The sequence below is a fragment of the Nyctibius grandis genome, chromosome 12, assembly GCF_013368605.1.
Source record: "Nyctibius grandis isolate bNycGra1 chromosome 12, bNycGra1.pri, whole genome shotgun sequence".
NCBI classification, from domain to species: domain Eukaryota; kingdom Metazoa; phylum Chordata; class Aves; order Nyctibiiformes; family Nyctibiidae; genus Nyctibius; species Nyctibius grandis.
The window spans coordinates 10,161,583-10,188,991 of NC_090669.1; the positions used below are offsets into that span (position 1 = coordinate 10,161,583).

Consider the following 27,409-nt stretch of genomic DNA (forward strand, 5'->3'; position numbering starts at 1 on the left):
TGTTTCAATTTATAATCATAAATTTGCACAATGAAAATTATATCTTGTAACTCTGTATAATTGTTGCCTTCTGTATAAATTGGGCTTTACCTGCCTGTTATATGCTTAGAAGGAGACCACAGGTGATAATAGCCGCCCTTTTATAATCACTGTTCCTGGGCCAACATCAGCATCTTTGCCTGGTGTAAGCATATGCAAGCAAGCTGTTTCAACTGATAGGTTTTACCTTGATTATTTCCTTCCCTGTTGTTAATATTGTTACAGATAACATGCATATGAGTTATAAACATACTAAACATGTAATGCAGCCCTGCAAGCTGTTTGCTTACCAGGAGGTTACTAATAACATACTACTTTAAGCTGAAATCAGATATGTCTATATTAGTGAATATATGTTGTCATGCTATAGTGCAGGGAGCACAACACATCACATCAGAGGGAAGCACTTGAAGCTAGAAATTCAAAGATAGAAGTGGCCCCCGTTCAATCTTGTACTTCAATTAGCCACAAAACTGCTTTATGCATATTTAACCTCTATTCATAGAGCTTTACTCTATAGCCTATTTTTAGATCTATTTAGACATAGTGTCTGTGTTACACATTTTTAAAAATCCCTTTATTATTAAAATATACATGTTGCATACAGAATTTTTAAAAAAGGCTAGCATGGATGGCAATTTATATCACTCATTTCTGAGCACTACATCACTGGAACACAAGTTTCATAGTGTAAGTCTTCTCAACTCACCAACCACCCTTAATAAAGCACCACTTGTGAAGAAGCTTCTAGTGTTTAAACCTTCTATAAACATTTGCTTTTTGCAGCAGTCTGCAACAGTAGTTGTAATGGAGATCCCATACTTGCACCAGTGGAGACTTGCTCAGCTTTGAGTGCATGTGCTTCATGTATCCTCAGCCCCTTTTTATCTTCCCCCCCCCCCCCCCCCCCCGCCATTTTAAACTATATACTTCCAGGATCCTTTTTGGATTGCCCAGATTACAATCTCTCATCGACTAGGCAGGTTCAACTTCTTTGGGGGGTGGAAGTGACCCCTGTATTGAGATACACTTAACATTTTTCTGTTACAAAAAAGCCTCTATGGTGTTCCTGTTACAAAGGTAGCTTTTGGAAGCTTTCAATTTAAATTATTCTACCTAGGTACCCATTATTCCTCTCAACATTCTCTGAAATGAAATCCCTTAGTTTCCTGTGAGAGGCCAGAAGAAAAAACAAAGTGATAGAAAGCATAAAACATAGCAGAAACTTTCCTTTCAGGACAATGACCTAATTTTAATTTTGCTCATAGTCTTTAGTGTAACATCTAATTAAGACATCTGTTAAATGCCTATAATATTAAATTAATAGGGGGAAGCTAATAGAACTTTATTGGCATAGTCCAGTTAATTAACACTAAGGGCCTTTAATGGATGTCTTAAACAGACAGCATTAATGGGAATGCCATACAAATTGGAATTAGGCACAATCATGTTTCATTGTGCTATGAAGGACATACCCTATTCTACCATATGGACACATAGATGAACATGATACAACTTCCCATAGCTACTGGCATTTCCATTTTTTAAACTATGTCAGCAACCAAAAAAAGACAAGCACTGCCTAACAGTCCCTTTTGATAAATAATAGCAAGGCATTTTTGTTATTTACAGCAAAGAGTGCTGAAGAGATGTTCAAAGGTCTGCTCGAGGTAATCACATGCTAGTAGCACATAAAGACATATGACAAATGAAAAATAACAAGAAAGCTGAAAAGCCAACACATTCAAGAGTTGGTAAATCACCTGAGGAGGCCTTTTTGTAATGATTCAGGTGTTCCAAACAGCCCCCATAAATCACTTAAGCTAAATCGCTCCGACAGACCACTGGCAACACCATCAGCTCCTTGAACCAAACCCCTGTCCCACCTGCTTTCTCCAGAACATGGCTATGTGTTCATCTTTCACTAGAACTCATTAAACTCCCCATTGCTTGTGAAGGAACTTGCTTAGAAACTGGGTAATGTGAAAATGACTGCTCACCAGTCCTCCCCTGCTGATTCATGCCCATTCCCCATCTCATCATTAGATGAGACAGTAAATACTTAATGGATTTAATATTAGAAAATTGGAGAACTAATCACAGCTGTCTCTTAACACGCCTCTTCCTCCTTATGTTCAACTCTGAATTGCATGCAGCAGAGACACGTTTTTCATAATGATTTTTTTACCTACACTCTCACTGAAGAAAAGGCTAACCAGGGAACAATGAACAATATACTGTCTCACTACATTACACACATTTCTGCTTTCCTATTACTATGTATAAATAATATATACAAAGACATATATTTATAACCAATCTGAACCAAAACAACTGTAAACAATCCAGTTACTGAATTTTGAACATTTAAGCAAGAATGGGAAAACAAACAAAAAACCCCCATAATTTCTGTCTAAAAACTCAAAATAATTCATTGTAGGAAATGCTTGAAGTTAAAGCCAAGTCACATCCAAGAAAACACACTGAATTTTCTATTTGAGGGGGTTTTTATACTTCCTCTAAAAGATTGATCATACAGCAATACAATGGAAACGGACCCCAAAACCTTCTGGGACTCTTCTTGGGAAACTCATATTAAATCACTGAAATCACAGCAGCACATAGCTAATGTTAACGTTATATATTCAAGCCACCCAATGTTTTAGAGAAGCCTAAGAGCATAAAATTCTGATCTGGACCAGAGCCTTTTTTAATGAAGTATCAAGTCTTGGACAAGTCCATCCCTCTGGCAGACCCTCTTTGTCCACTTTAATATTTCAGAGCTAGGAAGACTTGTGTCAATGCAAGAGATTAGAAATCATTTCTAAGCCTCTTAGAACCTTTGATCAAGCAACTCTTGTTAAACAAACCTTAAAATAATTTGGAACAGTAACACATAGTCCTTAATAAGTAGCTACATTTTGCAAAGAAGTCCCAGCAAGGGCGACTAGTATTTTTACTAGAACAATGTCCCTGTTGAATGGCAAAAGAAAAGGAGAGGATATGGCTATGCCAGGCTGCTATGATCTGGAAAAGGAAGCTTCTTGCTCTGAGGTGTGTACATAAAAGGTAGGCAAACTTGGCTTAGCTATTTTCACCATAATTTGCAAATCGTAGGTTTAGAAACCTTGACTGCAGACATTGGTGGTGTTTTCTAATAGATCAAAAAATGGCACAGGGTGAGAAAATGTTCAGAAATAAAAAAAAAAAAGAGTGAGTCAGAGTTCAGACTAAATAATAGAGGGAAGGAGAATCAGTTTGGTAGGGGAAAAAAATCCTGCAAAGAAAAGCTGCAGGTATTCATTGGTGTGACACTGGTAATCCTGTGCATCATCTGCAGGCTTCCACTTTTCTAGGGAAACAGAGACTCCAATTTTGCTACAGACTGCACATGTCACACACTAACCAGCTGGAGGCTATTGGTCCTCCTCCACATCGGCACTTTTTCTTTACTTCTGGTATTTATAAAGCTTCTGTAAAAGATTTAGAGATAACCTTTAACATTCTACAAATAAATATGAAGCAGTCCTCGAGAAGTGAACAGAAGCCACAGCATACCATCTAAAAATTATCAAAATTTTTCACTTTCCAAGGAAAATTGTGTCCTTGGGCATCGGACAGCGTGACTGGGAAACACTGAGCTTGTGACAGAGCTCTTACAGCAGCTCAAGCCCACACTCTGCCAGGTGTTTCTGTTGCTGTTCATATGCCAAAGAACCAGCACACACCACAGAGCTACTGACAAGTTTGCCATCAAATAACTTGCATCTTTGCTTATAACTCCTTTCTTAAATAGAATCCTTTGCCTCATATAACCAGAACAGTTCATTTCTTTTTTCTATACCTCCTTCTACTCCTTTTAAAATTCACTTAAACCATAGCTGTGATGTCCGGCAGGACCCACTGTACTGCATTAGACCTGAGACACCATCTTGCTCCTCTGTATCAGCAGCATGTTTGCAGGAAACAGGAGCAGTGTCTTCTCAAAACCAGGGCAGCACTGCTTTTATCTAAACAGGGCAATTTCTCAGCCCCTTACCAGAGCAGTATGTGCCCATTCCCCAGTTACAAGTCCCAAAAATACACACAGACAGGTTTTCTAACTAATAAAAAGTTCTGGTTACCTCATCATTCCTGCTGCAGTCACTGACACCGTCACACTGCGGGATGGCTAATTCCTAGCTCCTGCTGTTTGTACTCCTCCCTCAGCACACACTGCAACTTCCCTCATTAATCTCCCTTTGCCTCCACAGTGACCTTAACATACATGATGCAAGTAGAAGGCTTCAGCAATCTATGAGCTCTTCTTTCTGGTTCTAACAGCCCCATCTTCTTCAGCCTACACACCATGTGAGGTTTGAGCAGTACTGGCAGAACAAAAAGTCCCCAGTACCAGCTATATCAGGCCAGTCTCCTGCACCATCACAGCTGAGGCAAATGCCCAACTGGCCTCTTCGGCAACACCAAACCTCTGAACAAGCTCTCTTGATATGGAAAACACCTGAGTACTTTGAAAGACTAACCCTTGTCAGCTGTGCCTCTTACCCCAGCTGTTCTGCCTTCTTGCACCCCAGGTGAGCTCGCTAGCATGCGAGGCCTTGGTGAGTAAAGCACATTAGTTGACCTATATAACAAATGCTCACCTTCATTCATCTTGCTAGACAAACAAAAACTGGATTTACAAAGCTTGTCATGCTACAACATTCACCAGACCATGGTCCTATGTACCAGGTCAAATGATACATCAACAATGGCCAATTCCATGGAATTTCACAGAGGTTTGACCCACCTTTGTCTCAAGCTCCCCTTCCTTAATTCTGTCATTCCTATGGCAACTAAGTCCAATTCTGAGCCACCTTCCCTACAGCGTGTGATGAAAATGTATTCTTTTCATAAGGCAGAAATCTCCCTCCATGTACTGGTTTAATTAAATGAATGAGCAAATGTGAAAAATAGAGGATCAAGCATCCACTGCTGCTGAGAGGAGCAGTTATACCTGGCAAACACAACCCTCCTGGGCTGCAGAACAAACAGTACCTGGTGCTCCACCTACAGATGGGTTTTGACACCTAGCTCTGCACATGCTGTCTGTTGGACAGGGATTACAGAGAACTACAGAGAACCCAGCAACATTTAATACTGAATTAAGAGCTCTCCCTGTTAAGGGAGCTCTCTGCTGCTTTGTGGTATTGTATTAGTCAGAAAAGGTACAGTACCTTATAACCATTATGAAAGAAAAAAACTGAGTATACAATTGACTGAAATAACATAGAATCATAGAATGGTTTGGGTTGGAAGGGACATTAAAGATCACCTAGTTCCAACACCCCTGCCATGGGCAGGAACATCTTCCACTAGACCAGGTTGCTCAAAGCCACATATCTTTCAACCAGGATACTGAAGGAAAAGGCACAACCTAAACGTTATGGTCTACCCTGACCTGCTCCCCAGACTATTTCTAGGCTATTTCTTTTTTTCATTCTGCTGGGAACTATTCCCATAGCACCTAACTATTCCCAAACAACACTGATTTAAAACATGTTATTTTCATATACTTTCAGGCACTGACCAATCTTCTAATAACCATGACCTTCTACAGGCAGCTGAACAGCACATTAAAGATTTGAAGGAGAGGCCAGTTAATAGAAATCTCTTCCTGGTGTATTAGTTAATAAATTCAGCCTTATTTATTTCAGCTCCCAGAATGAGCTGCTAGCCTCATGACATATGTGCAAACTTTTGACTGAGACACTAATTTTAAAATATACAAAAATATATAATCATATAATTAGAACATTAATTATAATAGTAATGTTATAGTTGTAATAGTTTCTGGGAAGTATGATATTACCAGAAATGCCAAAGGACTTTGGCTTGACCTCACAAATTTTAAATCAATAACCAAAACTGAATATAGTGCTACAGTCCTCATATGCTTGTTAAAGGCAAAAGTAAAGACTTCAAAAACAAAACCTCAAGCATGACTGCACTCACTTGTCCGTGAGTCAGGGCTTCTCACCTTAGCCATGTGGCTCCAGGGCCCTGGCTTGTAACAGAATGTTTAGGGAAACGTGCTTGCTGTGTATGCGAGTCCAGCTGCCAATGCAGACCTCTGACTACAGCTCCTTAGCCATCCTCTCATGTACATGCAATATCAGCCCCAAAATAGATTCCACTTAATAGCACTGTTATTCTGGGAGGGCAGGAAAAATAGGATTATGCACTTCTTGTAAATGTTAAAATAATCCCATAAATCTGAATAAAATGATTTTTTTTGGTGAAATTGTCTGCAACACTCTGCCACACGTATTCTTCCTCTAAAGGATTATTTCAAAATTATGGACTCAGAAATGTTCAGCTGAATAGTTCTTGGGTGGCTGAGGTGCTCACTGAAGAATTTAAATGATGTAATAGCTATTGAGCACCCCATTATATGGCTGCCTAATTAATGTAAATGATAGTTATGTCTCACTCACAGAGGATTATTTTACACGGAGGAAAATCTACTCACTGCCACAGTAGCCATTTCGATAGTTTTTATAGGAGCAGTTGCATTATGGCTTCATTGAGTAAAAGGTAAGTAGCCGTCCTAAATAATGAAGATTGAAGGTTTAATAGTCCCAATAAAGAACCCTGCAGGTTTTTTATTTCAAAAATTAGAGTTTGATTGCAAGTGTATGATAATGAGAGGGAAAAGAGCACTGGCACGTGGAATCCTTCTGCAGCCCAGGCTCCTTGGGAACTTCCATTTCTTCTGCGCAGAAATAGAGAAGAATAAGGACAGAAAAAAAGAAAATAAGCTCTTCTTTACTTTTCATGACAGCGCGTCCAAGCTCCAAGCCTCTCCCTGTGGCAACATTTCAGTGGATAAGGATATGCTGGATTGTGCCTGTTATACTTAGAAGGCTGACATTACTGGAACAGCTGCATACGGCTGATCATGTACACACAAATACCCTCAAATAATGTGAAGAGCCCAGCTTAGACCCATTGAGTGATGATATGCAGACATAAGCCAGCCTTGCAAACTTGTCTCAGAATTGTAGCCTATTACAGCAACTCCTTTTTGTGAGGCAATACTCAAGGGACTCAGCATTTCTGTTACGAGACCCTAGTTCCAAGGTTATATATGAGACATTATAACAGCTATAAAAATTCAAACAAGATTTAAAACTTGGTGTGAGCATTCTCGCTTGGGATCTAGTATTTTTTAAGCAGATCTTTGCAGGAAAAGGTAAAAGTTTGGTTATGCCACTTGTTATTCTAGGTCTCTATTGCTACATAATTCTCAATCTAGATTCTTATGCGCTCCTCACCACGGTACCCAAGTAATCTCTTTTCACAGCTGCATTTTCAGAATGGCAGTTCAGAGCTAGGACAATTGATTTGACATTTGTTTCTCCAAACAGCAAACTTCCAAGAAGGGTTTTAAAAGAACTTCTGTTCCAAGGCAGCCACTTTTTTCAGCAATAAAGCACCACATGTGTTTTAGCAAGTAAAAAGTGGCAACAACATTAACCTGAATTATGTAACAATGACTACAAAACAAGCCGGCTGGGGATGTGCAAACACAATCTCCAGATGTCTGCAAAAGATCTGATTTATCAAACACACTCCAGGCGGGATTTGTTGTGGGTTTGTACTTCCTAATAAAAGAGGTCTGTAGTATTTATTTACTGTTAGTGCCAGTGAAAGGTGCTACCCTTGTGACATCTTTGAGAAAGGTGAGTAAATCCCTTTAGAATAATCCACAGGATATGGAGAGAGCCACAGACCCTAGAAATCAAAGCTTGGAATCACCAGTGAAATGAAACAGGATAAAGCTGAAGGTTAAATATAGAGAGGGGGGAAAAAAAAAAAAAAAAAGATCGTAGGAATTGGAGGCAGCCTCAAGAGGAAACCTCAGGTAGTGCCAAGGGGAAGTCCAATGCACTCTGGCTGCAGGGACAGGTTAGAAATGCTAAATGAAGCCATGGAGGACGCAATTGTATTATATCAGGACAGCCTGTGGCCATTTCAAATGCTTCCCTCTGTGTGGGGCCTTAAAAGCATCACACTGAAGAGTAAAGGCTAGTCCTACCTTTGGTTTTGATCCACAGCCTTGCTGCTGCAGCCATGATGAGAAACCCCGGCCAGTGCTTACTTTAGGAATGATTTTTGTGATACAATTCCCTGCCATACAGGAGCTGGACTGACACGAACGTACTTTTTCCAAGCAGGTCTGCACAGAGCCCTCCCCACGGATAAGTGCTGCATGCAAATACTTACCACTCATGTTAGTGGTAGAGTGGCACAGGTATGGGCAGCAGCAGTGGGGCCATTAAATTTATGTTCCCTCACCTTCATTCTCACAGTTCTGCCATGCAGTAGTTTGGACTGAAAACTAATGCTTCATACAAAGAATATAGGGTCCCTTATATCCTAGGCTCAGTATCCGGGGGGGTGGGGAAGAGAGACATACTTACATACGTACATGGGAGTAAAATAAGTAAAACACAAGATCCATATTTTTAATTTTGCATTTACAATGCAACACCTCCAATACCTATGACTGGTGAACAACAGCTTTAGGACAGCATGGCATCAAGCTAATTACCTTTGTTTCTGTTTTTTTTTGTGTTGGTGGTGTGGGTTTTTTTTAAAGCAAGAAAGATGGGGCAATTATTTAGTATTACTTAGAAAAGCCAAGGCTTACCCAGAGAATGATAACATTGTCTGGTTTTGAACAATGACTTCTGTTTAAAACAAAATGAGTTACTAACTAAGACGAACAGATTGAGTAATCAAGCTCAATTAAGCATGCGCAATATGCACTGTAGCAACATTCACTGTTTGCTGAAGTGATAAAACTGCTTTGTTCTCTTTTGACTTCTGGCAGACTACCTCAAAGGACCGTTCATTCCTACTTCTACCCAGCTAGCGTTTCCATGAAGATCTATCATGAATTTTAGCTACTTTGCCGAAGATTTTGTTGGGGTGGGGGAAAACAAGGAAAAACATCCTACAGCTACAAGCAGGAGACAATACTAGCACCTACACAGGCATCAAGCTTCACTGGTACAGTCCACTCTGATCAAACATTGTTTTCGTGTAGGAGAGCGGTGTTGTGGTTTGGAAGACAAGCCACTTTTGGGGCTACACACTTAAGAGAATGTTTCAAAAGACAGTTTTCTTCCCATGCAGCAGACTGGTTTGTAGCTTCAGGAAAACTACATTAATAACTTGTGGCTTGGCTCTGAGGCACAAGTATTTTAATTTATTATTATTGTTGCTGTTAGTTTTGTTGTTGCTTTTGTGGCAGCTAACATAAAAATGCTATAGAAATCCCACCTCCGTGCTCAGAGCAACACATTTTGCTTTGGTGCCAGAAGATGGAGCCACATGCTCACAGTTTTAGTGTGATTTTTTTTTCCTCCTGTTCTGACAGAAAAACACACCCATGAAGCAGACCGTGCCTAGAAACTGCTCCATTACCTTACGTGAACTTGCCTTTTTACTGCATCTATGTGTACTGCTAATCTGGTGCACGCCTTACCCTATGTCAGCTGCCTTTCTCAGATGTTTCCATAACAACTGAATTTTCCTTACTGCAAATATATTTTCCGAACTGCCTACCTTGTCAAAATAAAATCAGGCATTTCCAACTGCTAAAATATCACACTTTTCACTGCCTTCAGGAAAGGGTATACTCTTAAAGGAAGTCATACATGTCGCAGAACCATCAACTCTTAACTCATCTTGTTAAAAGGTGAAATAAATGTAGATATAATATCATGTTTACCCTGCGTCCTAAAGCTTAAAAATGTGTGCTCAGATGAAAGAATAGGCTAGGTTTGTACTCTGCAAACCCTTCAGCACTGCTGCAGTCACTCAGAGTAAGCCACGACGCATTTGATGTGACTGAGGCACGCCTTTGCCCACTCCAGTAGTACACCGCTGCCCAGTGTGACTGGCTGCCACAACGCAGGGCATGGCTGGTTTTTGTCACTCTGTTGAATGTCAATAAACCCCCTGTCCTGCTTCAAAACCTACTTGCCAAAAAAATAACCCAAACCAGTGGGAGATGCTGTACCATGGCTGCTCCCTCAGGCCCTGCTCCAGGGCAGCTCCCACCCACTGCCCTGCAGATGCAGCCAGGCTGTAGCAGTGCTGTGGCAGCTGCTCCACAGACAGGGCAGGCAAGGAGCATTGCTGACCCCTCTGCAGCTCCACGCTGAGCCGTAGGACAGGGCCGGTCAAATCTGACAGCAAGTCTGCTAAACGCTGCCCCTTAGCCAACAGTGTGTGCTTGTCCTGCTGCATACAGCCATCTCCATGATACATTAAGATGAAAAGAGCCTCTGTAAAATGATATACATGTGAGGGAAGAGAAACTCTTCACTAAAGGTATTAAAGCTTATTAGGGCTTTCCTTTGTTGGCTGCTTGCTCTGTGTCAGCTGTATGACCAGCCAGTCCTAGAGAGTCACATCAAAGCAAGATAATGGCATTCCTAATAAAGCCAGCAGAGATCTTTCAGGTAAAAATGGTTATTGTTCAAGAACACTGTCAGGTCCTTTCATGTCCTTTCCTGACCTGGCAATGTCCCAAGTTACTACAGAACTGTTTTAAATGCACAGACTTAATTATTCTTTTTGCCACTCTTTCAGACTGATCTCAGGTAGCAGAAGCAGGCGACTAGATTTACTCTCATTCATTTCCTTAGTACAATGCCATAACCTCTTTATAACAAATCCTCCACCACAACACTTAACATCTCTCTAACAGGGCATTAAAAATTAAGTCAGCAAAACATGCTAGCAAAGTGGTTCACCAAACAAAAAAAGAATTTATTTTTTACAAAATCTAAATATGGGACAAAGCATGCTGCCTCTATAACCCTGAATGCTGCAACCTGCTATCAGCAGTAGATATTCACATGTGGCTTCAGCTCCCAGCAGTCCTTGGGGAACCACCATTTGATGGGGAAAACCAGAAGGATGTGTGTAACACTGAGTGGAGCCCACAGCACGTGAGACTAACACAAGAGTCATCCTCTATCCAGAGCTTGTAGGTACCACAAGTTTTCGGCATGTGGAACAGCTATAATAATAGTCACTACTAATTCTCAGCTTTTATTTAAAAAAATTGTACTTGCAAGCTTATCTCCACTAAAGGCACCCCGAGCAATCAATCTGAAGAAAATGTCATATGGACCCCTTTTTCCCCCCCCGTTTACTTCAGTGCTAGGGCCAAAAGCCTAATTACAGCTTTGGTTGCCAGCATTTCTGAGCAGTGTCTCTAGCACTCCCTGTATGATTTTTGGACAATCACTTAAAGACTTGGATTTGCTTCCTTCACCTGTAATATATGAACAATAGTCAAAGTCCTCAGAGGAGTACTACATTTGGGAATCACTTTGGGGCTATGAAAGCAGTCTGTAAAGGTGTAGGGGAGTTGTGGGTTGGGATGCTGAGGCAGGACAACCCCTTAACATTAACAAAAAGGACTTTCATACTCTTCCCGTCTGCAATCTGGGTCCCTTGCAGAGCAGCCACAGCTGTAGCAGTGGTCCCACTCAAACTGCAGGAGGTGGAGACATCTCAGCCAGGCACCCAGTGCAGGCAGAGGTCAGCACTGCAGCAAAACCACCAGAAGTGGCTGTACTGTCCATCTACCCGGTTTAATCTGCATTAGACTACAAAACCCACAAAGGACACACAGGCAGCACTTGTATAGCATGCTAGATGTATCCCAAATACATCACCTGCACTGTTTGTGCTCTCTCTGCTTAGACAAAAATGGAAATCCCAGACAGAAATACCGAATTCCTATTGAAGAGCTGCACTGAAGTGACGGCAAGCTCAGGAAACCTCCAAGAGGAAGCAGAAAAGGCTACACTGTTGATTGACTACTGTGTCCGCAAGATGGACGAGAATTTGAACTCCTTTGTAAGGAGACCAAACATATCACTTAATAAAAACAATGCATCCTACAATGAACCTCTCTTTCCCATATTTATTCCTCTCTAAACACAGCAGTGCACAGATTATAGGAAATGGTTTTACATTTAACTTCAACCCCAAGTGGTAAAGAAACAGATTGTATCTCACAATGTAAATTTGCATCTACCATCATTTAATGGATGTTTTATACATGCCATGCACTACTGTGTTTTTATGGAAAGGCAAAAAAATTACTTGGAAATTTGTTTTTAATTAAGCAATAAGGCTCAATGGGGTACTGCTATCATGCAATAAAACCACTCCTGGGGTGTTGTGAGGCATTCGGTCCAGATGAGTGCTTCAAATCACCCCCAGATTGTGATTAGACGATTACTCCCTGGAGTTAATATTAGATGGTTCTCTCTAGAGTTGTCTTATTGCTATTATAAAAAGTCTTCAACATGGGGAAACTAAGTAGCTTTCGTGCTTGAAGAAGATGAAGTTCGCAGTTTTGACTGTTGAGTGGCTGGCTGAGCTGTATGGGTCCCATAGATCAATTCACCTATTCAGCACGCGTGAAAGATCATCTCCGTGCATTTCTTTGACCCAACCAGTTTTACAATTAAGTGGCTTGCTTTTTTCTAGGAGATGGGAGGATATAAAGAGCAAACAACTCCAAAATAAATCAATTGCAAAACAAGGCGCTGTGGAATTTGATTCTGAGATATGTATTACTGGCTTCATCTTTTTGTAGGGAATAATGAATCCAATTGCTATTATGCTAATTGTATTAATGAAGGCTAATGCATGCAGTAGCGGTAAGAGATTCTCCCAAGTTGAGTGCATGAGGAGGTACACGGCCTGAGGCGTTTGTGGGGGCTCCCAAGCTAGTGAATTCAAACAGCCCAAATGGTACAGAGCCAAACTGCAGTGCCCTTCCCTGCCTCCCCAAAACTGCTCTTCAGGGTTGAGGTTAGAGAAGAAATGTTACATACAAAGAAAAAAAAAAAAGAAAAAAAAAACAACAGAAAACAAAAACCAAAGCTTCCTGCATATTTCAGTATACCAGTAAGAGGGAAATCTCAGCGAAACATTAACTCTTGCAAGTTCCTTCTACTCCCAAAAAGGCAGGATGATATGACATCCATGTAGACAATTTTTGCGCAGCTTGAGCTGAAGTACAGAGCAGAATCCTCAACTCCTCCTTCAGATGTCCCTCAACAGCCCACCACACACCTATTACACAAAATCCCTCTGGCTTCTCAAGCAGGCAGCAATTTTTACATTTCAAATTAAGGTGTGATCCTTCACACATCCTCTGTGCCCTAGCCTATGTCACATCTCATACCTCGTACAGCCCAGCAGCAATACACTCTCTAAAAGCCAATAAACCTCTTCCACTTGGTAAGAAATCCCCATGATTCCTCCTTCAGCTCAGCACCTCTCCATTTAAAGATCCAGCATGCCAATGGATGGGGATCCCAGCCAAGCTGAGGTTTGCTCTCTTGGTTTCCAGGATGTCAGCAGAACACCTTGAAAAAAAACACACCGCCTTTCTATTTTCCCTTCCATTTGAAGAAGATGAAAGGAAACAAGGATTTCCTTTTTCTTTCCTTCCCCTTTCACAGAGCTCTCTGCAATATGCACTCAATGCATAAAACTTCCCCAGGCAATCGCAGCAGATGCCTTCCTGCACAAAAGGCATTGATGTGGGGCAAGGCACAGGTCCCTTACAAAGAGGCGATTTTTCCTTTCTGAGCAACACACACGCTCAGCCTGGGCAGCAGTTCCAAAGGAAAGAGACCAAAGCATGTTCTTCACATAAATAGAAGCTATATCCACGAGCAAAGCAGAGTTTATGAATGAAACTCTTTTATGTGTCTTTTACTAATCACTCAATCATAGGTGAACACATTTACATCTTTTTAAATTAACTGATGATTATCACACTCTTATTCTCTGTGCTTTTTCCTCACTTTAATATTTGAAATGCCTAATCTACCTAAGTTTAGTGTTTGAAATACCTAATCGTTCACCATGATTTATCTTGTGCAATAAAAGCACACTGAACATGAGATCACTGTTTAAATAGAACAGCAATAGCAGGAAAAGAGTACAGATGAAAAACATGCACAGAATTATGTTATTCTGGAAGGAAGGCTGAGCCCAAAATATGCAGTACTCTCTCACAGCATGGTGCAAAATGCTTTCAGCAGCTTTTTTAGACATATCTCTTTTTTCTACATTAATTTCCTATGTTTTTCCTTTAATATTACACCCCTCTCTGCACTGAATACCTGCACCTTCTCACAGTTCTGGCATTTCATACTCTTACCTCACTTCTTTCTCACCTTTCCCTTTCATATTTCAACTAGAACCTGCTCCCATTACCAGGGAACACTGCTCAGAAATAGTTGCCGGGCAGCATGCCAAACCTACTGCTTGTTTGTCAGTGTGTACTCACCCGTCTCGCTCCTCTGAAGAGAACAAAATTCTGAGCTTTCCTTGTTGTATGTCCTTGTACCGGGCAGTTCTTGGGTGCAACCCGGAGACTAACGGCGACCGACCACTTGATCAGTCCACTCAGAAATCAAACACGAAGCTCATGCTGTTAAGGATGAAAGAAAGCAGGGGTTAGTGATACAACCTGAAAAAAATGAGACTAGGTAACCTGGATTAAAAATAAAAACACACAACCTTTTCCACTGAAACAATACAAGTCTTTTCTTGCTTGGAGCTACTCACTTTTCAGCTACGGAGGCAGGGAAAGGGCTGCCAGCATGGGACAGTGGGAGTGTTCCAGCACTGCAAGGCAAGGCGCATCCACAGTTCTGGTGGCAGCAGCTTCCTGCTCACCACTTCACACCCTCAAGTGTCAGAGGTCCAGTCTGCCCTCCTGACATCCACCACACTCCTGCACACTCTCCACTTGACCCCACGAGCGTAAATCAGTGTATTTGGTTTGCTCACGGCTTTAGGTTTCAAGTTTTATCACGTCTCCTGCTCACAGCATACTCTATCTTGCAGAATGGTACACACTGATGACATCATCTAAAGAACATTTCAGTGACAAAATACCCTGAGTATTTTACAGTTAAGAAGGGGGATATAAATGGAACTACTTATTACATGCTGATCCAAAACAGAAATTAAAACTCTTACCAAGCTTTGGATCAGATCTGCTAACCACTTCTGTGATTACAGTTACAGACCACTGTGAAGAGAACAAGCTATTAAAACTGCAATTGGCTTAGCAAGGAAACCCCTAGCATTCCTCTCTCCCACTGTATGTTTCACCACTGCCATTTATCACTGAAAATTAAGATGGAACATGCAAAACACCTTCTGCCTTCACAGCACTGAGATCCACAGACAATTGCTAAAGCTTAACACAAACACCAGCATACAGCCTAATGAAAACATGGGTTTGAAACCCTTCTCGTAGTGCTAACAACCACACATCTTTTTTTACCGGGGAGAACACTCCCCCTTTCTTTCTTTTTCCTAGAACCCACCCAAGAGCAAATACTTATTACATATTTTGCATAGTATTTAAAATTAGCCTCTGCTGTTTACCTGCTTGGTCATTATTGGTTGTTCAAGACTTCAGTTCCAACTCTGCCTAAAGGCCATGGACAGCACTGCACATATATGACCAGGAGAACAGGGCTGAAGGTCTGAGGAGGGAAGGGCAAGGTGCAACAAACACAAAGGCTCTTACGATGCAAACTTGCAACTTTAGAATCTGCAAACATGAGTGGGTTTATGCTCCTTGCACATGACAGCTTTTGCCATGATCACTGAGACTTCTGAGCTGGGACATGACCCGGCAGTGAGGCACACAGGGCCCTGAGTCAGGAGTTCCAGGGGCTGTTTCTCAGCCTCCCAAGCGATTCACTGAGCCAGAGCCTGTTGCTGCTGAAAACAATAGCAAATCACCCACTATTCCTATTTCAGTGATCAAGCTGCATATGACCACATGTAACTCTCCAAGCTTCAGTTTTACTCTCTGTGAGGAGGGTACAAACCCTCACACAGTTATTAGAATTTATGCTGTGCTTCAAGGTCCTTAGAATAAAGTGCTGTGCACATGCAAATCACAGCAATGCCACGGTAAAACCAAAAGCACATTGATTGTGTACTGCTTCCTTATGTGAAAGGCAGAAGAGCAAGCAGGTCTCAAGGTTGATTTCGGGAATACTTCCATCACTCTGACAATCGTTTTGCAGCCAGGCTCCCAGGAACAACTCAAGAAGCGGGTAACTTCCCGCATGTGGGCCGAGAGAAGCCCTGAGGACACAATGACCCTCTGACATGGGTTTGTCTGGCAGCGGTTCCAACACACGTGGACTAGTGCTATTTTGGAAACTGACGTTCTGAAGTTTCAGTCTTTACTGACGGCGCCGAGTAGGGCTCTGACTTCTGCACTGCCAGACTTGGAAGCACCTAATTTCTAAAGCACGCAAATGATGCCAGTAGGGCTTCAGAGACACAAATCAATCACGGCAATTCATACATTTCTAAAATAGGCTGATTAGCTGAATCCACCATGAGCCAGACCAGACAAACATTCATCTCTCCATGCACACTGCACTCTCACAGAGCATAGGACAGAGATTATTCATGCTTACAAGTAACCTGTGTAATGAACACACGTTGACTTACTCACTCATTAAGTAATAAGAGTATTCCAAGCTCAATTCAATAAAGTCTCCATAGCTAAAAGCTGTCTTGTCCACTGATAGAATGCCCCATGTAGTTAATTAGTTAAAACCACTGTCTATCCTACGATCGTAGTGGGTTCCTAACATCCCAAACTGAACCTCAGTATTGAGTTTTATTCAAAATAATTTTATCAAATGTCTGTTTTTTTTAAAAACATGCACTAAACATACACTGAGCTCAGAATTTAACAGATGTTTTTGTTACTATTATAATCTAATCTTTTTCTGCAGGCTGTTGTAGTAATTTTGCCACTAGAATATAATAAAAAGCCATTTTCTCCCCTGCAGAGCTTACCTTTGGCTGACTCAGCTGAGCAGCTGCAGTTTCCTTTACTTGCTTTGAAATTATTGCATCCCAGTTGGGCAAGATACTTCTGCTACTGAGAAACAAGTGGTTTTGGAGAAAATGCTAGAGGCAATAGATCAGATAATGCAACTGAAGCAAGGTAAAGAGACTTTAAAAGCTAGCAATTTGGGCTGCAGCTTTTCCAAGTTGTCCCAAAAATGTTTTGCTTTTACAGCCAGGAAAAAAGAGCTCCTAAGCCTGCCTATCAAATAGCTCTTAAGGTCACTGGTTAAACTCTGAGTTTGTATCCCAACAAGGCGTTCAAACAAGGATGTAACAGTTTCCAAAACAACCAACCAACCAACCGAAAGTCAGTTCTCAAGTGCAGCTGGTTAGTACTGACTGCACGCCCAGTGTGTACCTTGAGGCTCCTCTCACCTGGTGCAGCAGTTGCCTGAACACACCTCCGCTTCTGACTGAAGAGGGAGAAAGTAGAAATAATGTTCAAATCCCAGGCTGTTTGGCTAACCCAATGCTGTGTTTGGCTGACACGTAATGATTACTGCCCAGGTGAGCCTATTGAGAAACAACAAGAAAAATGAGTCAAAGTACTACATCTCAGTGGTAAAGACTGACTAGGTTAACATGAGAGCAAATTCAGAATAATTTTAGCACACAGGGAAAAAAAACAGTTTCAGAGTAAAAATCTGTAGCTGGTTAGATGTGAATTATTCTGGCAGCTAAGACAAACTCTGACACATATAGTTCAGCACTTTGTATATTTACAGTTAGCTTTATGTAAAAAAAAGGCATTTTATTGAGGATGAATTTTTAAGCTGGGCAGACCTCCCCAGACCCACAACACCTCTCACAAGGCAGCCAGGACAGGCACAGCTGGTGTCCACGCTCAACACAGAACAGCTCCCAGTTGCGAGAACTAGTCTGCAAAGGTTCTGCTCCTCCTACCACTGCCAGACCACTCAGTCCTGCTCTCCTGCAAGGATGGAAATAATAAAGCCTGAGAAATAACTTGAAAATCACTGCTCAGCCCAGCAGCCTGCCCTCTGTGATGAGCTCACATCTCCCAGATTTTCAGAAGTCTGTTGACGACGCGATGGCCCTCTCTGTAACCCTCCCTCACACACTGCCAGGGAACCACCAACTGCAATTAACTTAATCCACGTCCTCATTCATCTGCTCATCTGGCTCAAAACGTATGAAGAAACGAGGTCTTGTGGAAACTCTCGTGACTGCCCAAGCACTTTAGCTCTGAAGCACACCATAAGCTTCCCAGCCCACATTATTATTACCAAAGAAAACGAAAACCTGGGGAAAAAAAAACGTTTCTAATACCTTGACAGGTCCATCAGTTCCCATTAACAATAGAAAAGCTATTACAGAAAGTGAGCAAGCACCTGAATTATACATCAGCGCAGGCCGGGGTACCTGGGGATTGTTTTACAGCACCAGGCAAGGACCAGAGCTCGGCTCACCCACGGCTCCGGCCTGGGGTGCCCACAGCGGCCACAGAGGGACGGTCGTGGCCTCCGCTCACCCTCACGGCAGTGACAGGCGGGGGGTGCTCGGTGGCGCGCGGCACAGGCAGCAGCCGAGGAGGCACAGACGGGCGCCAGCCCCAGCGCTGACAGGGGCCGGCTGAGCAGAGGCGGCGGGGAAGGCACAAAAGCGCCTGAAGGGCCGCACGGCCCGGGCCGGCCCGCTCACAAGCGCTGGAGGCCGCGGGCCCTGCGAGGCAGCCCCGGGGAACGACGAACGGGGAACGGCGCGATGAGGAGCAGCAGCTCCAGCGCGCGCCCGCCCTCAGCCGCGCGACTCACCGACTGCCTGACTGCCCGCCCCGCCCCGCGGCGGTGAGGCCGCGCTCCGGCGCCCCCTGGCGGTGCCCCGCCCCGCCCTCCGCCGCCTGCCCCGCCCTCCGCCGCCTGCCCCGCCCTCCGCCGCCTGCCCCGCCCTCCGCCGCCTGCCCCGCCCTCCGCCGCCTGCCCCGCCCTCCGCCGCCTGTCCCGCTCTCCGCCGCCTGCCCCGCTTGGCCATTGGCAGCCGTCCAGCGAGGGGGCGCGGCCCCTCGCAGCGCGCTAGGCCCGAGCGGCCGCCCATTGGCCGTCGGGCGCGGGGGCGGGCGGGGCCGCGGGAGCGCAGCCCCGCCCACGGGCACGCAGCCTGTCCCGGCGGCGGAGCGGAGCCGCCTAACGCGGAGCGTCTGGGGAGCGCTCGCCGGAGGCGGCCGAGGCCTTTCCCGGAGGTACGGGGCCGAGCGGGGCTGCGGGGAGGGGCGGGCCTAGCCCGGCCCGGCCCGGCCCGGCCCGGCCCGGCGGGCACCTTGTGCGGAGCGGGAGAGTTTTGGAAGAGTGGAGGGTTTCCGCTGCCGGGCCGGTGCGGCGGGAGGGGAGCGGTGGAGAGAGGGCTGGGGGGGCCGTGCTCGCCCCCGGGAGGGCTCGGCCCAGCGGTGCGCCCTGCCCGCCTGGCACCTGCGCCCACCCGCGGGTCTCCCGTGGCGCGTGTGCGGTGCCCCGCTCACGAGGCGCCGGTCAGCACCGAACCACCGCCTGGCGCCCTGCAGCAGCCCGGTGCCGGTGCACGGCCTGAACGGCGGTTACAGTGACGATTTACTGATTGTCTTCAGAAGGGGCTCTTAACTCACCACGTTTGACCATGTCCCAAACCACAGAAGTTGCTGCTGCTGCTCAGTGGCGGGTGGGATCCCCGCCTTCGGCCATACAGCTCTTCTGAAAGGCACACGGGCGGCCAGGCACGGGCGGAGACGGAGAGTTCATCTCTTCCCTTGGCGGGCCCGCGTGTGTCATTTGTCAGGAGCGCGTGTCCAGCCTGAGCCTGTAACCAAATGCTGTTGTGTTGGTCCTGCCACCTCCAGCCCCAATGCCCGACAGCTCCTTATGGTGACCTCTTCCATGGCCGCTCACAGGCTGACGCTGATGAGCGGCAGAGCGGGGATCAGGAGGTGCCGTGGAGCACCGCCTCGCTGCACTGCCTGAGGATGTGTGCAGGGACAGACGGCCGGGGAGAGGGAGGGGGTGAGGCTCATCCTTGAGTTTCAGGTTCTCCTTCCCTCCATACAAGGCTGCTTGGATGCCTCTGAGCCTGGGTGGCACGTGCAAGAGCCACAGCTGAGCTTGGGCTACCAGCCCAAAACTGCTGGTTTTGGTAGCATCAGTCTGAGCTCCTCAAAAGTCACTGCTCAGCTGTCCCCTTGCTCTGGCCCTACGTGCCAGGAGCCCTGGGCATGCTGAGCAACAGTGGCAAGAAGCTCAGTAGCTCGGTTAGTCCATATCCCACTGGGACTGGTGGCATTCCTCAATGAAAGGCCTGATGTATCAGTCAGTCCCAAAACGTTCATGTACTGAATCAGTCTCCTCGCAGGCATGGCTGGAGGGGATTGCCAGAGCCTGCCCCCTTTGCCCTCAGTAGCCCAGCAGTTACAGCATACCCGGAAAGAGGGAGAGGCAAGCTGGAATCCCCTCTGGCAGGAAAAGGAGAGGAACTATGTTTTTCTTGCTCTAAATGCCTGCTCTGGCTAAAAGGTGGCTATGTTCTGCTTACTGTGCTTGGCAAGGAAGAGCTTATGTCAGCCCTAACTCCAGGAGAGACTTCTCAGCTGAGCAAAGCAGAGAGGGCAATAAGAGCAAGCTGCAGAGAGATGAGGCTTAGGGCATTTTCTGCTGGCAGACCTCAGCAGACAGATCTCAGTGAGCCGATACTCACGTACCCCTGCATGTGGTATGCATGAGGTAAGCAATGGATACCACGACCGTCAGTTCTGTTTGACAGCAAGAACAGAAGAATCAGGTAGAGCAGCTCACTACATTGCTACGCCTGGGCCTCAGATACATACAGACTTGAAAAACATACTCCAGACTCGCTGACCCAGGAGCTTAAGTTGAAATGCTCTGCCTGGCATGCATCAACATGGCTGTTTATAATCCCAAGTGAACAAGCACTCATTGTTAAAAGACGTGGCTGCTTACTTCTGCAGTGGAGTGCCAAATAGTATTTTTTTTCCTTTGACTATCAGTTGTATTCACTGAATTATATATTCACTGCATAATATTTGATCACATGCAGACCCAACAGATCATGATGAAATAAACAACCCCAAACTTTGCCAGGCCAGAAACTCCTGTGAAAAGTAGCACGCCAGTAAAGTACACCTTCCCACCCTCATCGCAACTGCGTACGCTCCTGCCGCACGTGATGCACGTGCACGTGTCACTTGGTAATAACCACTGTGACCCTGCTGACCTCACAGAGCAAACTTGAATAAAGAGAAAAAAATATTTACCAAAATGAATCAAATAGATTAGAATTTATATCCTCATTTTTATACCTCATCTCAGTTGTTCCAAAGGGAGAGGCTCCCAGTAAAGGAGACCATAACGCCACTCACAGCTATCTGTTTTTACCAAATTCACATAGTATTTACTTTCCAAAGCCAAACTGTTGTTTGCAGTGAGTCACAAGATTAACATGAAATCAGTTTGTATGTGGTTACTCAAGCTGAGCACTCTCTAGAACTTGGGGCAGGATTGATCTCGTGTGTGGTGGGATGCGGCGAGTCACCCTCTGCAGATGGCTGCTTCTCCCCCCAGCTGAAAAGGGAGCGCGTGGAGGGACAGAGTTAGTTGTCAAGTCTAAAGCGAGGTGATGTGAATCCCACCCTCCCTATTTTTTTTTACTGCTTAGCATGTGTTTGTGCTGTTCTCAAGTTTTTTTCTGCCTCAGGGGAGAGAGATGGAAGAAAAACACTCTGATTTTGCATCCCCAGGAAAACTCCTTCAGGAAGTCCCCAGGGCCAGAGCAGCAGCTGAAACTTTTAGTCTTAGCAGGAAAGATTTTCCCAGAACAGAGTTAGCTTGTCTTTGGTTTACTCATGGCATTTTAAGTAGTTAACAAACCAGAGGCTAGATGAATAAGGACATACCCTGCACGTGGAAGTGTGATGTGTAATGAGAGCTCACTTGCATTTCTTCCACATTGCAGGACTGTGTCCAGCCCCTTCTCCCTTTGCTCCAAGCAGCAAGTCCAAGAGCATTCTGGCCTACACAGGAGCCCAAATCAATACAACAGCTAAAGCTTTCATGGCAGCAGGGCTTGCACTCCTCTTTGAAAATGAGCTTATGTTTCCAAGCTCTTTGCAGGCACAATCTTTATATCTGACAAAACATTTTCATTTCCACTGGGATCTGGTACACGGAGATCCCTAGAAATAGAGTTTGCTTAAGTACCACACTCACTGGAGAGACTGGACAATGCTTCTAAAATACATAAAAGTAAGCAGGCTAAGAGCTGGGGCTCCATAGCCCAGAAACATGAGGAAGTGAGACTGGTAGGAGTAGAATTAACTGCTTTGGTTTATCCCACTTGGTGTTGCTGGTGCCAAAAATTCTTGACAGTATTTTGTTGCGTTCACGGTCTTTCCACGTCAAACTTCCCAAGCTTTAATTTCAGTTTTTCCTTTTTCCTTTATTATTTTCTGTGCTCATCTTGCTCTTTCACTCAAAAGCTCCTCATCCAAGGATTGGTAAGAAACCCCAAGAGACCACATCCAGGAGAGGTATAATTCCAGGTATTCAAAGTCAGGAACTTTGGTGTTCAGTTGTAGACTGCAGTTTGCCCTGCTTCTTTGTTCTTCAGACTGATTTATGTATTTAAGAGGGGAAAAAACACATGCTGCATTGTAATTCAGAATAGATTTGAATGTATGTCTTGCAGCCGAGCAGCTCCATGGGTCCACACAGGCGGGCAGATCCAGGAGGGGAATGGAGCCTTTCTCCTCTCCTGACAGCAAGTAACAGATCCCTTCGTACAACTTCTGTGTGTCCCTCCTGAAACGGCAGGTTGGCTGGGGCATTGCTTCAGCCGCTGCTCGTGGCATCACACCCCAGCTGGCTGCAGCACGGGCCCTGCTCCGAGCACTGCAGTTAATTGTGGATTGCCCTCCGTGCTGAAGAGCACACACATGGCTGGATATGTGTGACACCGTCCAGCTCCATCAAATCTGTCCTGGTGCTTCAAGGCCCTGAAGATACATGTCCTTCCAGAAGCAAGTCAGAGGCCTTGGGATCCTTTTGGTAGCTCAGGGGAGGCCCCGAGGAAGCCAGCTCTTCAGGAGTACTGGCCACACAACACTTCTTGGTGAAAGCTGTTTCTGCAGGGTAGGTCGCTTCATGCAGGTCTCCCAGAGCTAAGCCAGCACCTTAGCTTTGTGCAGGACACCCATCCTGCTCTAGATTAGAAAATTCTGGACTCGGAGGAATTGACCAGTTTTTGTCAAATAGCCCAGGCGAGACATAAGCAGCATGCAGCAGCCTCGAGCAGTGGCTCTGTGGTTTCCCGTCTGGCATACCGAAGGGGTGATTTGGGGTGAAGGGCAAGGGAAGAATGTAAATCATCATTGTCCCAAACACACAGAACCAGGCACATTGTCCTCCTCCCCTTCCCTGTCCCCTCCAGCCTCCAGGCTGCAGGGACTCAGGAGAAGGAGACAGGGAAAATGGTGGAGAGCAGCTCTGCATTAGTGATTCAATGAACCGCTACCAGCACCCGGGGCGACACACATCCCTGTGATGTGGGAGCCGCCTCGTGATGGCTGAGCTACCTCGCTGCAGAAGGAAATGACTCACATTCCCGTGGCCGGCCGGCCCTGGGCAGCACCCTTCAGTGCAGGAGGGGCTACGTGCAATGAAAAATTGAACTTACAGCACAGAGCGCTTTCCTTACCGCCAACTACCAATAGCAAAACATCTACTTTCGCTTCAGAGTTACCCTTATCTAGGTTTTTCTATTAAAAAAAAACCCAACAGACTATCGAAACCCCAGCCTGTGTGAGAAGGAGGGCGCGGAGGTGTGGGGAGGGATGAGCATGCTGCCTTCCACTTCCCCTTCAGTAGAGATCAGACTATTTTCAGAATGATGTGTCTTCTAACTGGAAGCACCAGCAGCCCCAGCATAGCTGAGGTGATGGAGGAGGGGCTTGGCTTGTGTGGGTTTATTCACATAGCGGGTGCTTTTTTCTCCCCCCCCCCCTTTTTGTCACGCAGGGAAGACCCGTGGGAACAGAGGTGATGCCACACTCTGGTTTGTTCCTGCCTCAGCTCTGGCCCAAAATGGTGTTGTGGTGTGCGTGTGCCTGCAACTCATCCTTAAGAAAATGGGCGTGCAGTCAGAATCGGGAGGCTTGCTCCCAAGAGCACAGATCTCCTCCCAGAGCCTGCGTCCAGCCCAGCATCAGTTAGCTCCCTGCTGCAGCTGCACTCCCTGCTACCAGCACCAACAGGGACAGAAAAGGGGGGTCCTGGTACCCTTCAGCTGTCACAGTACAGTAACTCCTGAGCAAGTACTTATACCTGCATAAAAGTGGGTTCAGACCAGCTGGCTTCCTTTACTATGGGCCTGCAGTTAGACAGGTAAAAAGCACAGCTGTAACAGGAGAGCTGGCTCTGCCTTCAAGGACTCCCATTGCCACAAACTGAATTATCCCAGTATAGACCAGGCTGTTGCAAAGTGGGGTCAGAAAGTTTGAAAAACTAATTCAAAAAGGTAACAAACTAAAGTGAAGAGTGGTAAGGAGATCACTCGTAACCTCAGGTTGCATTAGGAGCGTCTCACCTGTGCATACGGTCGCTACTCGGCCTCACCCCGGTGCAGATATTTGCAGCTTCACCACTTCCCTCTTTATTTTCCTCTCTTCAGAGCGAGCTGGAGATGGTGGACCACCTTGCAAACACTGAGATCAACAGCCAGCGCATTGCTGCTGTGGAAAACTGCTTTGGAGCTTCTGGGCAGCCCTTAGCCGTGCCAGGAAGGGTCCTTTTAGGAGAAGGGATTTTAACCAAAGAATGCCGCAAGAAACCAAAGCCTCGCATATTCTTCCTTTTCAACGACATCCTCGTCTACGGCAGCATAGTCATCAACAAAAGGAAGTACAATTCCCAGCACATCATTCCCCTTGAAGATGTCACTTTGGAGACGCTGCCAGACACCTTACAGATGAAGAACCGCTGGATGATTAAAACCTCCAAGAAGTCCTTTGTGGTTTCCGCGGCCTCCCTGACGGAGAGGAAGGAGTGGATCAGCCATCTGGAGGAGTGCATCAGGCACCTGCTGACGAAGACGGGCCGGCAGCCCTCCACCGAGCACGCGGCCCCCTGGATCCCAGACAAGGCGACGGACATCTGCATGCGCTGCACACAGACCAAGTTCTCCACGCTCACCCGAAGGCACCACTGCCGCAAGTGCGGCTTTGTCGTCTGTGCAGACTGCTCCAGGCAGAGGTTCCTGATGCCTCGGCTGTCCCCCAAGCCCCTGAGGGTCTGCAACCTGTGCTACAGGCAGCTGCTGGCAGAAAAGAAGAAGGAGGCGGAGGCAGATCGCAGGCAGACGGAGCCTATCTGCTCTGCCATCCCAGGCTACGAACCCTCCAGTGGCGATGACAGCGACAAGTCTGACGACGACAAAGCTGACCAGTGGCCAGCAGACACTGAGTTTTATACCTCAGAAGTATCCTGGTCATCTTTCCATAGCTGACCTCCTTAGGAGGTGGTGGCATTTAGACATTGGGAAGCCAACTTCTGGCCTCCAATGCATGTCCTTCTTGATGTTTTCTCTGGAGGCCATGCCTAGGAAGGCAGATCTTAGCCCCTGTGTGTGGTGTCTGCATAGGGAGCAGAGATGGGGTTACCCCTCTGAGAATATGTCTCATACAACACAAGCACAGAGAGCAACAGCTCAGCGAAGAGCATGGACTGGCACAGAGACCGGCGGATCAGCCTTGGCCAAACAAGTTCACCCTTCAGTGCCTTAGTCTTCCCGTCTGCAAAAACAGAGCAATACTGACTTTTCTCAAATGTTTTGAGATTGGCTCTTGGGAGAAAAAGGAGCAAGAAACCCTGGAGTCAAACACGCTTGCCTGCTAGCGGTGCATTCCTCTGTCGCGGCGAGGGGCGCTCCGGATGCTGTTTTCCACGAGCATTGCATCTACGTCAGAGATTCTCATTGCAAGCGTGCCAGCCTCAGGGGATAGCTGCTCATCGCTGCACGGTAAGGTTGGCACGGGCTTCCGTTTCTACACCCAGGTCTCTCAGCTTTTGAAACACTATGGAAATGGTGCTCTGATGGAAGGGAGCTCGTACAAGGCTCAGTGTAAGCAGCCCTAGCAAAGCGCTGAAGCATCCAGCTCTCTTGCATGGAAAGAGGCCATTTTGGTGGTACCAGGCCAGGAGGAAGGAAGGAGAGGGGAAAGGGATAAGTAAAATTATACAGAGGAGTGATATAAGGCAGGAGAGACTTACCACAGTTGACTCAACTAAGTGCAGAGCCCCAGATCTCAGAAACAGGCCGTTCCACCAGATTACCAGCAACTTGATGAACTCAAGCCTATCAGGTGAAAGGATAGCCCAGGGAAGACTTGTTAAAAGTCTTGAAAAATCCAGGAAAATGCCCCAAATTAAGATCCCGTGAAGTACAGCACTTCAACTTCTGCTTCCCTCCCGAGCAGGAGCCCAAGGCATTGAATGCTCACTTGTGGGCTCACCTCGTGGCTGTCAGTCACGAGTCCAAAGTTAAGGTCCTTTATGTACCTCCAGGATTGGAGCCCAAGACTTTACAGTTAACTTGAGATCACCTTTAAAGTTCAAATTAAGTTAGGACTAAAGTGTGTTTATTCAAGTATTCTATCATAATATAGCATGGGAGCAAATATACTGAAAATCAGACAACAGCAATTGTTTTGCAGCAGACATTTCTACAAACTCCATTATTACTTTCAGTATATTTTTGTATTGTGTATTTTGTGCTCTGGAAAAGGAACATGGTTGGGAGTACACTGCCAATGTTATAAACCGTTTCCTTACCATGACCTGTTCCAAACAGTGCATTGCTTGCCAGATGGCCAGACTTTGGGTTTTTTTAAATCTGAGTTCAAAGTAGTCACTATTACTGTCTTTTGTAAACTGCCACTGTTCCAATGAATTTGTATCACTTGACTGTGTGTGAATAAAGATATGGCCAACAGGAAGAAGCCAGGAAAATATGACAATAAAGCGTGTTGGTATTTAACAAGAGTCTTAAACAAGAGCCGGGATTCAGGCCCAGTTGGCCCGCATGAGTTCTGACTCCTCAGCCGTGGGGTGAATGCTCGGGGTTTCTATTTACTGCTTGAAGGTAAGCGTGAGTGAAAAAAAATTGCCAAATCTGATGCTTCCTTTCTATTTATACCATGTTATCGTCTGAGCGAGTTTTCCCAAGTCTTTTGCAATCCCCAGCAGTAGTCTGTATTAATTGAAACGGTATTTTTCCGGTGGGGGCACAGCTTAGAGTGTGTCAACAAACCTTACGACCTAAGCAGATGTTTTTGGGTTTTAAAGCAATAAGTACACCGAGTTCTGTTTTTTCCATCCCTCTC

General features: G+C 45.5%; 1 protein-coding gene and 1 long non-coding RNA gene across 7 annotated transcripts in view; one reads left to right on the forward strand and one right to left on the reverse strand.

The window, feature by feature from the left end:
- LOC137669163 (uncharacterized) overlaps positions 1-18,803 on the reverse strand; it is a 45,033-nt gene extending 26,230 nt beyond the window's left edge. For 5 of the 6 annotated variants that reach the window (XR_011049061.1, XR_011049064.1, XR_011049062.1 and 2 more), the window contains exons 1-3: positions 18,387-18,803; positions 17,410-17,547; positions 14,426-14,569 (exon numbers count right to left, since the gene is read on the reverse strand). This is a non-coding gene — a long non-coding RNA (uncharacterized lncRNA). Of the gene's footprint in view, positions 1-14,425; positions 14,570-17,409; positions 17,548-17,836; positions 17,966-18,386 lie in introns of all 6 variants that reach the window. The other variant, XR_011049065.1, reaches the window with a different exon arrangement.
- Positions 18,804-19,161: 358 nt separating this feature from the next.
- On the forward strand, positions 19,162-27,047 carry PLEKHF1 (pleckstrin homology and FYVE domain containing 1). Its single transcript, XM_068411206.1, has 2 exons — positions 19,162-19,234; positions 24,700-27,047. Exon 2 carries the CDS (start codon positions 24,712-24,714, stop codon positions 25,531-25,533), a length of 822 nt encoding a protein of 273 aa, XP_068267307.1. The 5' UTR covers positions 19,162-19,234; positions 24,700-24,711; the 3' UTR covers positions 25,534-27,047.
- The last annotated feature ends 362 nt before the right edge of the window (positions 27,048-27,409 follow it).

Excerpts from the sequence above, each read along its gene's own strand:
- PLEKHF1 (XM_068411206.1), top strand. The coding sequence starts at position 24,712 with ATGGTGGACCACCTTGCAAACACTGAGATCAACAGCCAGCGCATTGCT.